The 15,041-nt window shown below is 38.9% G+C and overlaps 1 protein-coding gene across 1 annotated transcript; it reads right to left on the bottom strand.

Annotated features, from left to right (window-relative positions):
- Positions 1-753: 753 nt before the first annotated feature.
- EFCAB7 (EF-hand calcium binding domain 7) lies at positions 754-14,523 on the bottom strand (the record flags this gene model as incomplete). Its single annotated transcript, XM_082287408.1, is given in 18 exon segments — positions 754-887; positions 1,302-1,473; positions 1,476-1,507; positions 1,509-1,531; positions 3,260-3,406; positions 4,836-4,982; positions 5,185-5,340; positions 5,876-5,985; positions 6,486-6,627; positions 9,568-9,698; positions 10,395-10,511; positions 10,514-10,559; positions 10,563-10,574; positions 10,998-11,084; positions 11,470-11,681; positions 14,250-14,300; positions 14,303-14,418; positions 14,519-14,523. Coding segments are annotated over 18 exon segments (1,773 nt in total). The 3' UTR covers positions 754-820.
- Between the last annotated feature and the right edge of the window lie 518 nt (positions 14,524-15,041).

The following is a 15,041-nucleotide window of genomic DNA, read 5'->3' as shown; positions in this document are numbered from 1 at the left end:
TAAACTTTCCTTCAACTTTTACAAAGAGTGAAGCTCGTTTTTCACAGAACCAAGGGCACAGTAAATTTGGGGAACAGCAGGTGACAATGGCACTGAATCAGCCTGGGGCTGGTTCTATGATCACACCTGGATTTACACTTTCTGTCATTTTGGACATAAAATTATTGCCCGGCCACGATTCTACTGCTCAGTGATGCTCCAACAGGACCCGTGAAGATCTTATTGGTGCCATTAAAGAGTCAGACTCACCCTGTGGCAATAATGCCAAGGAAAGCTGGCCCACAGACCAGACAAAGCTGGTAGGCTACACTGGATGTCAAATGGGACTGGCAAATATTCTCCATTTCAGTTTACTTACAGAAACGCAAACTTAAAAATAAGAGAAACACCCCTTAATCTCACAACTACAAACTGAGCTGTTGCTAGTCAAAAAGAAAGACTTCACTGCAGCATACAAACCATTCCAGGTGGAGACAAAATTCAAACTCGTTTTAGCATCCTTTCCTTTCACGTTGTAAAACTAAAGATCATCAGCTGTGGTGCTCAGGTCTCTCCCGTGGCTGGAGAGCACCATTCAATCAGATCTTAACACCCCGTGATCTTAGAGCATTCCTCAATCCCATCGTAACCCCCAGCACCAGAAATGCACTTTTCCAGCACTTTTCTTGGCATTATTCAGCTTTTCTCAGGATGAGGCCACTGAGGTTTCCCCCAGACCTGGCTGCAATCATGAGATGTTCAAGAGTCCCAGCACTTGGACAAACCCACAGTTGCAGCAGACAAGTTTCCATGTGCTGTTCCTGTTCTGCAGGGCACTTTCTTACCAGGAATGAAGTTGTCCATCCTTCTCTTTGAAGGACAGGGAACTTTCAGTCACTTCATATTCACTACGAAGAAAGAGGATTTTCAGAGACTTTTACTCAACTACACTGTGGTAACCACCAGGGAACTGATACTTGCAATTACAGAGAAACCCCACAAACCAAGCATCCCTTAAGCACTCCAAAACAAGGCAAACACATCAAAATTTATTAAAATCCAGTGGTTTGCATTTGTTAAAGAAACCCTCTGGTTTTAGTCACCTTATTTCATGTGGTACTTAGAACTGCTTGCCTCAGTATAATAATCTGTCCCTTCCAGGAACACTGATCCAGGCTCTTCTGAAGTCCCAAGGAGCACAAGCACATCAGGAAGGTTTTTTAATGAAACAGACACAAACCCCTGAGTTCAGGAGAAGTAATTCTCAACTATGACCCAAGGAAGGAGAAGGAACAATAACAACAGACATAAACACAAAGTACCTTATGGAAGTCCCAGGCCATCCCTTCTTTTCAATCACAGAGCTGATCCTGCTGCCTGATTTGTAAGTGTGCCTGATGATGTTCTCAGAGCCATCCAGCACTGTGGCCTCTCCTTTATTAAGCACAGACCTGCAGACAGCCCTGCTCAGCCGGGAGCCCCCTGCCTCCAGAGAAAGGCTTTCATTCTGCCTTTGCACCTCTCTGCACACGTCAATGACAAAGGGCCACACCTGCAAGGGAGAATAGGAGTTTTAGCATCACTGCAGCTGTAGTTTTTCCCCTCAGATTTTCCCCCACAGCTCCTAAGTATTTTCTTATCTAAACTAGAGTTACCCAGATAGAAGTATTTTCTTGAATATTAAATATTCCAAACCTGAGAGCTGTGGCAGTCTCTTACACCAATGAAAGCTCAGGACAACTGGCATTTTTAGGCCATTCACAGTACACCTGACATGCAGTTCAACACAGCAAACCCTTCCTTGGACAGCAAAATGGCCAGGAATAAGGATGAAAAATGAATGTATTCCAGCGGCTGAAAGAAACCTTTCTCCTCTCCCTGTCACACTGTTGCTGTTTGTGCCACTTCACACAGATTTAACACCTCTGCAATGTTGCATTGAGCACTCTGGGAGTATCTTGGCTACATTTTATTCCTGGTGTAACAACCTGGAGTTTGCATTTTCTTAGACTCCGTCACAGCACCTCAGCTCCTTTCTAAAGCTGTTGGAATCCAGCAGAAATGATTTCTCAAGCTCTCTTTCAGTGCTCCCAAAACATCAATCTTCAATTATTTGAAATCAAGGAATTAAAGAGGCAAGTGAGAGACACAAGTTAACGGCTGGAGATTTTTAGTTTAATTACTGAAGCGTTTGGAGAGCTGTGCTGTCCTTTGGAAAGCAAAGGCTGGAGCCAGAACCCACAGCTGCAATAAGGCACAACACAGCTTCCTGAAATTCCTAACTGGAGAAAAACCTCCCCAAAATGCTCTTTCTTGGAGCAGGGCTCTCTCTTGTGGCTGAAATGCAGAAAAACAGCCTTGCAGGGGCTCTGCCAACCGCAGCAGCTCGGAGGAAAAGGCAAACTGCTCATCCTTAAATCCCTCACCACCATCCCAAGATTTTCACTGACAGACAACTGATATCTCTCATACTGACTATTTTTAGGTCTTCCTATATTTTATATAGTGACTACACTGACCCGTTTAACAAAGTTAAATACCATTATCACACTGTGATCCTAAAAAATCAGCTTTTCCTAGGAATTAAATTATTTATCTGCATATTTAATGCTTTAATTTTTTTCTCTTCATTAATGACATCCTCTTTCCTTAGAGAGAACTATTAACATCAGAAGTAATATTATTTCTATAAAAATAAAGAAGATAATAAAATAAAATCTGTAAGTGCACAGAAACATCGGAGAAATAATCCCTGGTCCTGTAAAGTGAACAGTGTGTGACCCAAACCCAAAAACTTTAATGAAGCATTAAAATTTCATGTTGAACACCTTCAGACACTGTTGTGAAAGGCAACAGTAACAGAAATAGTTCTGTCTGGAAACTAGGAATTTTAAATCATGTGGAAAAAAATTATCTTTGTCCACTTCTGTTGTGGTTAGGGCCACAAAAGTGACTTTTTTTAAGGAGAAAAAGTCCTGTATTTTCTACATTTGCTGACAGTCATGGTTTACCATCCTTATCCTCCTATCACTCCCCACCAGCAGAGTGCATGGATTCTTCCAACAGACAGAATCCAACATTCCTTCCTCTACAGCCCCACAAAATCCTGCTTTTCTCTAAAGCAAAGGAAAATTCCCTCTTTCAAGGATCCAAGTGCTATCTTAAGAATGAGGAGAATGACAGTGGCAGTGGATCCCTGCCCTCCTGCAATCAGTCTGTGGCAGACACAAAGAGTGCAGCAGAAAAATGTGCAGTGATTTTTGCTCTGTGACTCTCCTACCTCTGCCATTTCTAAGGCTTTGTTGTGGCCCAGGGACAACAAAGTGACCCAAAGGTCCCGAGGATCCCCATCCCGCTCATTGGCTTCCATGAGATTCAAATCCATCAATCCTTGTCTTGTTAGTTCATTTCTCTTCATCTCAAAATTCTTTGTTTCAAAGGAACAGAAAGAGCACTTCAAAGTCTCTTCTCTCTGCAAACACCTTTATCCTTCCAAAGGCAAAAATCCCACTCCTGTTAACAAGGTCTAAAAGATGGAGCCAGCTTGCAGCCTCGGGGTGGCCAATATCATTTGGGAAAGAATCTCCATGACCAGGCATATTCTGTTTGCAGAGCTTCCCTGTGGATTTGGGATAATGCCTACAAACAGCTGGCCCCTTGGATAACCCAGAAAAGGGGGAGATTTCAAAACACAAAGAGTTCATCTTGATTTCTTTTTTCTAAAAGTCTGGGGCTAAGCTTTGCAGAATGGGGTATTGTAGGAATGGGAAATGAAAATCAGCTGGAGACAGCACCTTTAAATGCTTCAGGTCCTTGATACAGAAGTGATTTACTTAGTTCCTAAAAAGCAATACAATTCCAGTAATCCTAACATCCCTCTCTAGAGAGAATATCATAGATCCACCACTCTAATGGCAGCAAACACATAATTGAAATGTCCTCGTGTCAGGGACTTTTAAAAATGGTTTTCTCATCTTCATAACAATGCTAAATCTTTACTATATATTATTAAAAAGGGATTACCAATTTAATAAATCTATCCAAGGCTACAAATGCTGTAATAAATGGCTTGAACTTTGGTGTCTGATGATATTCATGTGAACCCTTCCACTGATTGATGACCTGGTGAAACATTCCCCAGCTTTCTCCTCTTCCCTCTCTTATTTATTCACACATTTCCACCCCTCCTACTTGTGTGGAGATCAGAGGCATCACCCTGACAACACCATCAAGTGTGGAAAAGCACATGCAGGGGTGAAACAGAGGGGAAATTCAGTTATAGAAATGCATTTTTGTAGGAGTTTTCCATAAGTTAGGAAAAATTCTGATACCTCAGAAGTACTATTAATAGGGCTTGCCAGATCCAAAGTATTTTGGCCAACGTGCCACAACCTCCAAAGGAATGATGTCAAACCTGATATGTATTGTACAATGAGACACTGGCAACCCACCTAAACTCTGGATGCCATTTTATAGCACCAGATGCACACTAATTAAATGTCCCTCTCCACACTTTGTGAGATAAAAAAAGCAGCACCAGCCCAATCTGCACAAAGGAGATCGATTCAACAAATACCTGTGACAGTTTCCTTCCCCATATGATCCAGGATTACAAACCCTGTAGGTTTTGGCAGCTACAGAACAATTAGGAAGGGGAAGAATTCTCTCAGCAGAAGGTCAGTGCCACACACACCAGAATGAAGCAAAGCAAAGGACAGGAGACTGGAAAAAAAGAAAAAGAAAGGAGGAAGAGAACAATATCTACACATGTTCTTGGAATAGGCTACAGAATACCCAGTTCTATCCAGCTGGAAAATTAACTGATAGTCTTAATTAGTTTTAGGCCTAATTACTACAGTAATGAACTTACCCTTACACACAGCCCAGGCTTCCTGATCACACTTCTCCCCACTAGTCCTCAGCTCAAAGAAGTTGTATTCCTCCAGACTCAGGAGGCCATTCCCATCCAAATCAATTGTTTCAAATACATCCAACAAAGCAGCTCTGAGGGATGAAAAAGGCCAAACTATTTCCAAAGGCTTCCATTTCCTTTTACTGGCTCACAATATTGCCAAGAACTGTTCAGTCTATTTGAGAATATTCTCTACAAATAGTACTTTAGGAACATCCAGATTTAAAAAGCCACATTTTAGCTGGAAAAGAGATTTTTATAGAGGTTATCATGTTTGGGAATAAAACTCACCAGAATTCTTTGGTGAGAGCCAGCTCTCCATCTTCATCTCTCCACACCAGTTTGGCTTCTCCAGGAATTTGGGTTTTTACCTTCCTTAGCCTACAGCCAGTTGTAAAAGGGAGCAGCCAGTAAACCCCAGATCCAGGCTCCCCGCTCCATCCAAACATCTGCTCTTAAAGGAAGACAGAAAAGTTTGGAACAACTTCTCAAATGATGCTGTTCTTTGTTGCCAGTAATATTCATATAGACCAGATGAATTACTTGAAAACACTGGCAATGCTGGGTTCTCTCCTTAAAAAAAAAATTGGCTGTGTGATGCCATTTGAAGGTTAAGAAATAGTGAATCTCTTAGAATGAAATTTAGAAAAACATGCAGGAGAGAGATGAGGGGAGAAGGGGACAATAAGTTTGTGCTGCCTTATTTCTGCCACAGAATAAGAATATTCTGTGCACTATGAAGTTCAAATGGCAAGGAGAAAGAAAATAAAAGGAAATGTAAACAAATTTTGCCTTGGAAATGTTGTGTTTGAAGGTGAAGAAATACAACTGAGTTTCTACAGAGTAGCTGTAAATACACCCAGCAACTCATCAATACTGGGCACAGCTGGAATTCTTTCCAAACACATGGAATTCACACCCCCAGCATTAACACACACATGAAAAAATAACAATTAAACCAGAAATACACCAAAAATCTCTAACCTCTTTGTGTTGGAGTTCAGTAAAGATCACAAGCTGTAGATTCTCTTGGGATTCATTTTCCTTCAGAATAAACAAATCTGTATCCACTGACAACAAGCGACAAGATTTTCCTAAAAGGAAAAATATCCCCCAAAAATGCTTAATAATGACACAAAACTCTTTTTATTTGTGGGTCAAAATAGTTATTCCCATGGTATTTATTGATGCCTGCTGATGAAAAATGGGAAAAAAGAATCTATTCTATGCTATTGGGATTTCCTTCCTGTTTAGGCCAAGCAGATAAATTGTTCCAAGCCTTGTGATTGTCTCAAAGATAATGACTACTGTTAATAATTTTATCATTAAGAACTACTGATAAAATAGTTCTATCATTAAGGGTCAAGAATGCCAAGGAATGGCTACACAACACAAAAATTTGTTTCAAAAAAGCCAGCCCAGCTGACTTTAAAATAACTTTGGGGTCTAAAGGCTCCCATTTTATGGGATTAAAAAGGAAATAACCTACTTGGGGAAAAAAATAATTCCAATGTAGCAACTGGATGAAGCCCCATGGTAAATCACCAAGCCACCACCTCTTTTGAAGAGGAAAATGAAATAGAAACACACTAACCTTCTGCCTGGGCAATAGTTAAAGGTTTGATGGTGATACAAACTGCAGATCTTTGGGGTAAGTGCAGCCTGTACTTGTGACTGATGATTTCCCCATCTTCTTCCAGGTAGAAGCATCCTTTGGATTGTACACATTGCCATTCCTGGAAACCAAGCAAATATTAGGTGTTGTTTTCATTTTGGATGAAGATCAAAGTGCCTTCTCTGAAATATGAATTAATTTGGTTATTTAATAAACCCTGCCTAAAATGCACCACAACATACAGCATCAATATACTTTTATTAAAAACAAAACCCCAAATAGTCCTTCTTTGTAGTCAATTTTTGGAAAGTAACATTGCTTCACTTGTGAAAATGCCTGAAAAACACAGATTACCCCAATGCTCCAATAGTTGAAAATTAAATTGGAATTGCCACGAAGATTCTCATAATTATATTTGCAAACAGCTGGCAGCATGGACTAATTTAAACATAAATATTATATACTTTGCAACTCCCTTTCTGCTGTTCTTTGAAGGTTTGGATTCTTTTTTAAAACTTAAGATTTTGCTAAAGAAGTTCTAAAATACTTTCAAAGTAATTTGGCTGTGGAAAAGACAAAGATTTAATAAGTTATTTAAAATCAAGTGAGATGTCCAGTCCCTGGCAGACACTGCTATCCAAGTCCCTCCCCTCCTATAATCTCCCAGAATCTTTTCCTTGTGGGCACAACCTGCTGGAGAAGGTTTTAGGGATAATCCTTATGGAAGTGCAGCTACTTCTGGACCATGGAGCCAGAGATCAGCAGCCCCTGGTCACCTTTTATGGAGCAGAATAAACCTCATTAACAAATCCATCCAATAATTTTATACTCCTCTTTATCCATTAAACTGGATTTGTAGTGACAGGACGAGGAAAAAGGGGACCAATCATAAAAAATAATTAGGAAAGAAGTGAACAGAGACAAAACATTCCTGGGACTTAATGGTGAGGGTTAAATATGGAGCAACAGCTGGGGTTGTGTCAGTCAAAAAATGGATAATGGGAGCTGGGATTAACAGGGGGGTCAACATAAGTCAGCAACAGAATTCCAACATGGAGTTCAGCCTGTTGGGTCATTTCCACTACTACTCCTAAACTGTTTATTCCAATACTTCCAGGACTCCTGACTTCAGCTAAAAGGAGGTTTAAAAATGGAGGTTTTTTCTTAAAATTTGACACATTGGAAATAACTGGTTGTTTGCTGCAAGCTTAATACCTGCCAAAACTGTTGGACAAAAACCTTACCCATGTTTTAGGAAATCAAACCCTGTTATTCTGGCAGAGAGCATAAGGTGGTGCTAGAAGTCCTAGATTACCAAATTCCAAGCAGGTATGTAAAATTGGGAAGCTAAAAGAGGATTTCCTGGCTGGATTTTCCTCTGTCACTTCAAAGCAGAACAGAAGTTGTCAAAAAAGAGCCAAAGTGGGAAACATTTGTGTTAGAAATGTTAACTGGAAAGAAATGTGAGGCACTACCTGCTGCTGGCCACTGACACTGAAATTTAAGTTCTTATTGAAATTATAATATAAATTAATATATAAATATATTAATGCATAATTCCTAATAAAAAGCAATGATTGAGAGGAATTTTCTAAGGGTCTTTTAATTTAGACATTCACCATGTTCTGACTTCCACTGTTTTCCTCTGTCAGAAATGTAAAGTTGGTGTTGCTCCAACATCCTGAGGGCAGTATTTTCTTACTTGTACAAAAAGACAGGTGAACAGCAAAAAAAAAAATATTCTTGGATATAAGATGAATAAGAAGAATTTTTGGGTGCTGGATTCTGATTCACACCACAAATGAATCCCTGGGCATTTATTCACTGACTCTGGCAGAGCTTGCATTGTACAAAATAAAAGTTTTAAAAAAATTAATAGCTCTACTTACACCTTCCCATGTTTATTGATTGATTTCAGTTTTTGGATGATGCCAATCAATACTAATCAATATCTGCAGCTGCTTTTTTTTAGTCAGTTCTTACTGGCTTATATAAAGGAAAAAGAACCTGATCTTGGGTAAGTGTGTGCTGGTTTCATACACTCCACATCATGTTTGAACAAGGTGAGATTGCAGGTTAAATTGCATGGAGGTCCAGATACCTAAACAGACTGCCAAAAATCCCTGGGAGATGATGCTTTGAAATTTTAATATAGAACAAATGTCACTGTACAGCAATGGGGAAGACATAAAGGACTTCAGAGTTCAATAACAAACCCAGAGTTGTTATTTGAAACAAAAATGTAGCTCCTGAGGACAATCAGTTCTGTTTTCCAGCAGCACTTACACTGTGTGGTCAGAACCATTTGTTCCCTTCTATACAGGAGTCTCCAGGTGCACATTTTTAATGGATCCCAGCAGTTTCCAGTTAATGTTTTCTATTTCTACAGCTATTATTTTCTGTTGAAAGAAAACTAGGAAAGGTCCAGTCAAGAAAGGGAAAACAAAGGGAAAAAGATCAATATTAACACTCTACAAATATTGACTTAGCAAAGTGACTTTGGTGTCTCTCTCCCCCAGGAATTTATATTGAATGAGTGATTTATTTAAAAGAAAATACTGATAGGACATATTAGTCTAACTAAAAATCAATATTTTCAGGTTACAGCATGTATTTACCAAGCAATGCCCAAGAAACTGAATATGCTCACAGATCTGTTATTTATTTCCAATTACCTTTCATGCACAGGTTTATGATACACAATCTTTCAGACTACTTAAGCATTTAAAGTTCTCACCAACCTAATAAATTATTAAATTTTAAATTTCTCAAGAAGTCATTACATGTTTTCTCCAACAGTGGTTTCATTTATAAAAAACACATTTTGTTCTATGAAACCTTCACACCTGAAAAATTATTTCCAATAACTTGTTGTCAGCAAAACCAACAGTATATAAAAATGTTCATAATAATACCTATCAGGAAAGCTCTCAGTAGTTTATAGCTGCCCTTGACAAACTATTAATAAAACATAAGACACCATTTTTCTCTGATTTTTAGCTTATTTAAAATGCAATAACACAGGTGCCTAGAGGAAAACACCATCATTTCAGTGTGATACCTTCATTGTGTCAGGCTCAATAATGAGCTTTGTGTTCCTGTTGCTGCTGCTGGCACCCACAGTGACAGTGGTGGAGGTGGAAGCTTTGCCACTTTGAGCTGATGAAGGTCTTGAAGGAGCTCTGCTGTCACCTACAAACAGAGATATTTAATTACAGTTACATTATTACAACCCTCTCCTAGTGCTATTTATCATAAAGCTTGCATTTAGAAGCACAAAGAAAACTGGATGACAAGAACTCAGTCAGAGAACTTCCCTTCAGCACTCTCCTGTCACTTTTGCTCCTCTTTGGTATTGCCCAGATTTGAAGCAACTTGGAACAGCACAAACTACATCCTAATATTTCAGACTTGGTGCCTCTGCACTCTGTTCTCCATGGACTTTTTCCAGTTTGGGAAGGTTTGGAAGCAGCTTTGTAACTTCAGCAAGGACCTTAAACTCTCCTATTGATTGTGCTTGAAAAGCAGCCTCAAGAATTGAAACAAACACACAGTTCATTGATAAATGTTTAAGGTTTCATGTCTGATCTGGGAAGGAAATAAATAACTTGCCTATGTTGCAATATCTGAGCATTCACCTCCTCTCTTCCCTTTGGACTGTGTCACATCACAATCAACAAAATCCACCCTTAGGAATGTGAGAGCTTCATAGATGCAGCCATTTGAACATATTTTACTGACACATTGATGGGATTGCTACAGTAGAGATTATATTCATCACTAAAATCCTCACTAATCTGAGAAAAATTAAACAAAAACTCAACTGCTCATTGAGCCAGAGCTTCATCTCCAACAGAAAAAAAAATCAAATAGAAGAAATAGAAACACCATTAGCCAGTTTGTGATGGCTTTTCCTGGAGATCCTCGGGGATGCTTTGGACACCAGCACTGGGATCCCTTCAGAGGAATTCTCAGTTTCATTCCCAAACTGCTGCTGCCTCAAACTTCCAGCCTGTCCCTTGCAGCCTTGCAGCACTGCTCACTGGTGCTCAGCTACAGCTCACACAACTTGAGATAAAAAAAGAATATTTCACCTACCAGGTTCTTTTTCTCATGGTTTGAAGGAGTAAAATGTAGCATTAGAAAAGGAAAGGATGGGGCAGCAGAATTTTCTCTTCAAGACCAGCATTAATTTAAATTTTCATTAATAAGAACAACCACTCAAGTATCACAGTAAAATGTAGCCATGATTCAACAAGGAGGACCAAATATTGAATAAATACTAAGTGTGACTTTCAACTCTTTCTTTCTAGGTATTTGAAGACTGATTTTTAACATAGGATTCTTACCAGTTTTCCTCCAGTGAAACTATATTTATGTACAAATTTTTGTGGGCTGTTTTTTCAGTCCAAATTTAGAATCCTGGGGTAAGATCATCACTAACACTCGTATTGTCAATAACACTAGAACAAATTTCACTCTAGGCCTTACCTTGTTGTAGTCAAGTTTGCCACTGCAGTTAAAAGCAGCTTGTTTAGTAATGCTGGTCACTTCCTCCCAGGTCATTTTAGCACCTCTCTGCAAGAAAAAAACCAGCTCAGTTTGGGTTCCTAATCAAGAATCCTGGTCACCTACAGTGAAATTTGATAAACAAACAAAGAGTCTTTTAATATTCTTTCAGGAAAACTTATCTTGCAATAGATTTCAATGGATTTTCATTTGAATCATGAAAACAGAGGTCAAACCATTAGAAATTATGTCCTTACAATGCTACTAAACACTGAAGAGATAAATTGTATCAGTTTATGTAATTCTGTGCTGTCTTCTGGAAACCCACCACAAAAAACTTCCATAAAATGGGGAATCCCAGCTCTCAGGCATTCTTGCTTATCTTGTTTTACCATCTAATTTCCAAAATCTCTACTAATTAAAGATGGATAATTAAGTTTCTAGTGATACTCACAGTTGTAAGAATTTTATAAAGTTCATCATGGAAAATATATCCAGCTTTATCTGTGTCTATTTTTCCAAATGCTTCGAGCAGTTCATTTTTTGTAGCTGGCTTTTCTTTTTTTAAAATAGCACAAAAATCATCAAAATTCAGTGAAGTTGTTTGTGAAGTCCAGTATTTATTAATGGTGGTCTGAGAAGGATTTCTTCCAGCCTGCTGAAGTACTGCACAACAAAACACAATATTAAATATATATTCCAGCTGTTAGGAAAGGAGTTTTCTCCAAACATCTTTGAGTCACTTTCCATGTTCAGATTTTTTTAAAGCCAAATCACTCCAACAGAAAAGTGGGTCTGAAGGACAGTTTTGGTTATGATCTTAACCAAAATATCCATGAACTCAGACAGCCTCAAGTGTAAAATTCAGCCAAAATCCAGTGTCTTAATATCAAGAACATATTCTTTTTAAACCTGCACATTATTGGATCCTATTTCTATGAAGATCAACATCATCTTTGCACTTCCTTTGCTAAGAACTGAGATCTAGAATAGAATTCATCTGAGACAATATTTTGTGTCACACCTGTATATTTGAACATATCAATTCAAATTATACAACATGAATTTTAAAAGAAAAATGACACCACCAGGCAGCCAGTGCCACACATGCAACCAGTGCCATGGATGTTACACCTGGCATTCTCCAAAACGATTTTGCTGCATCTATTTGCCTCTTCAAGGTCTTTACTGAAAACATCCTTTCACCAGTTTTTACTGTGATGAAGGTATTACATTAAATGGAAATTAAATTCAAATTACATTCTATCTGAAATTAGAGGGATGCTTTTATGTCTTCCCAAATAATCAAGTATCTTAGGGAAGCACAGGAGATCCTCCATCTCTACCTGGGCTGGCATTTGATTTTGAGCCAGCTGAGCAGTGACCAAGCCTGTGCTGGGAACTGCTCAGGAGCATCTGTGAAATGAGGCGGTGGCATCGTTACAACGCTCAGTGGGAACTGTGTCAGCAGCAAACCAAACAAACAAACCAGGCACCTTTGTTGTTCATCCCTGCCTCAACACCAAGCACTAAATAAAGATCTGTGCCCTGTCACCTCTGCTGCAGGAGCCAGGAGAACAGAGCAGGGCTCACGTCTTTATCCAAGCCACGCCTGGGCATGGAGCAATGCTTTGGGGATTTCAGTGTCAAGGGCAGCCACGGAAGGGCTGTGACTCTGTGGGTTTGTTTCCATGGATAGCAGAGGTCCTTGGAATGTCAATACATGACTAGATTTAACAGATATCCTTCCAATATACAATCCTGTATTTTTGTATCTCCAGGGAGATCAGCACTTGCCACTCCCTACGTGCCTCCCAGCTTATATTTGTGAAAGTTCAATCAGACTGCACACCTTTTATTTAGATTTCTCTATGGTCTGATTCTGCTAAATCACTTCACTAATACATCAACAGAAGGAAGTGAAGCTACTATTCGTGGATAAGCAGAACTCCTACAAATAAAATTTCACAGGGCCAATCTCTCAGTGAGACTTTAGTTTAGAATATCAGCCAAACTTGATGAAGCAAGAGATGCTTAAACATTGGCACCACTCGTCTGAGAAATGCTAAAATTGACTTCAGATGAAATATAGGTCTCTAACTCTCAACAATTACAAATTCTAAAATAAATTCTTAAATGTCTCTGAAATGACTGGGAGTCTAAACAACTAACTGCCCTCTCTAAGATGACCTTGAAAGCAAATTGCCCAAACACTTGCTGTGTAGCCAAGCGGCATATGGATAGAGATGAAAGCCAAAGCATTTATTAAAGAGATGACATTTGTTCACACCACCCCTCTGTTAAAATCCAGATTATCCCAAACAATCATTAGGATGTCATCAAGGCCCTTTTATTGCAGCTGACAAAGCCTGGAGAGCACCAAGTCACAAGCTGTAGGAATGTCCTTGCTAATGGGTAGAATTTCATGTTCTCATGTAGGGAAAGAAGCTACAATCAGTGCAACAGAGAAGTGCACTCAGCTTTTACAGTGGTGGTTTCCATGAAAAACCTTTTCATAAAGAACAAAAATGCTCTAAGAAAAAGAAAAACCACCACCCAAACAGAGCACACAATCCTACAACTCCAAGAAGCTGCAAAGTTGAAATGGTATTTGCTTGAGAAATTTTTTCTGGGGGAGTGAAACCTCTTTCAAAACTGAAACAGGTTGTATTCATTACTCAGTCTTATCTTACTCCTTCCTTATCTTACCTGGTCACTAAGATATATTATTAAGAAACCAACTTCCATTTTTCAGGTGAATTTTTCTCACTCCCCTTGGAAATTCCTTAAGTTTTTAAAGCAAAGCCCCACAGCTTTCAGTATCTACCAGCACCCTTCTTTAGTGCAGCTGAAGCAGCCAGAGGTATTTTTTTCCTATGGTACTGCTGACAACACCACCACTTATACACAAATACAGTCTGGATGAAAAATAAGAACTTTGGATTCCAGTCTATGGAAGTGTCATTCAGCAGGAGATGAGATAAGGAGCAAGAATTCTTATGGAACACCAGTTGTGGTGATTTTCTGTGCCAGGGCAATGGCCCACTCTAAACTGAACTGAGACCCTTCATACTGGTGATTTACAGAAAAAAACCTCTGTCTGCTATTCCCACTTCCAGCAGGCATCCAAAACTACTCTCAATTCCTTAAACCACTTACTGAGTTCCTGCACTGGGATACTCTCACTGTAATCATCCCGTGTAAGAATTCAAGGGGAAAAGATCCAATCGTTACCTGAACTGAGTTGTTCCTTGGATTTAATATTTTCTAAGCTGCTTTTAAGACACTCAGGTAAGCTGCTCTGCAGTTCATGTAAAAAATGGCTTCTTCTGCATGCTGGGACTTCTTCCCTTGGGAATTTTCCGAGTGTGTAGCTTTCTGATTCCCAGGAATGCTGGCTATCCTGTGAGGGATACAATTCCAGTTAGAATTTGGAACTCTCTTAATAATTACTCTGTTTATCCTCTGAAACACAGACTAGCCCCAATTATCCAAATATCTACGTCATATTCTTTCTATCCTCTCAATCTGGGATGGCAATAATAATTATCTACACTTGTAGGTAAGGACCACGAGATCCACAAACAGAAATGAGCTTGAGCTCTACTTATGATTCACAGTTTATCCTTCATTGGCAGTAAAAAGTTTAATTTCACTGTATTTTATTTAGTTTCAGACATTTGATAATACAATTATTATATAATATAAAAATTATATAGTCTTGAATTCTGAAAGCATAAAAACACATTTTCACGTTATCTGTGAAACAAGGCTTTGCCATCCATATTTTCTCTTTTTACAACTCAACAAAACATATGGATAAGAATAAAATTGGTCAAAATTGAATCCCTTAATCTTCAAAAATGCCAAGTTAAGCACAGAATTCTATTTCTAAGTGTTACCTAAATATAAATAATAGAAATAAATGTGCATAAGACGTTAAAAATAAGTGTGCCTAAAACTCTGAGCAACTCAGGCCTTTTCAGTTCAAGGCCCATACAGTTATAAATGAATGGAAAAAACCAG

This window comes from Coloeus monedula, assembly GCF_965178545.1.
Source record: "Coloeus monedula genome assembly, chromosome: 9".
Classification (NCBI taxonomy): domain Eukaryota; kingdom Metazoa; phylum Chordata; class Aves; order Passeriformes; family Corvidae; genus Coloeus; species Coloeus monedula.
This window is presented reverse-complemented; position numbering and strand designations above follow the sequence as displayed.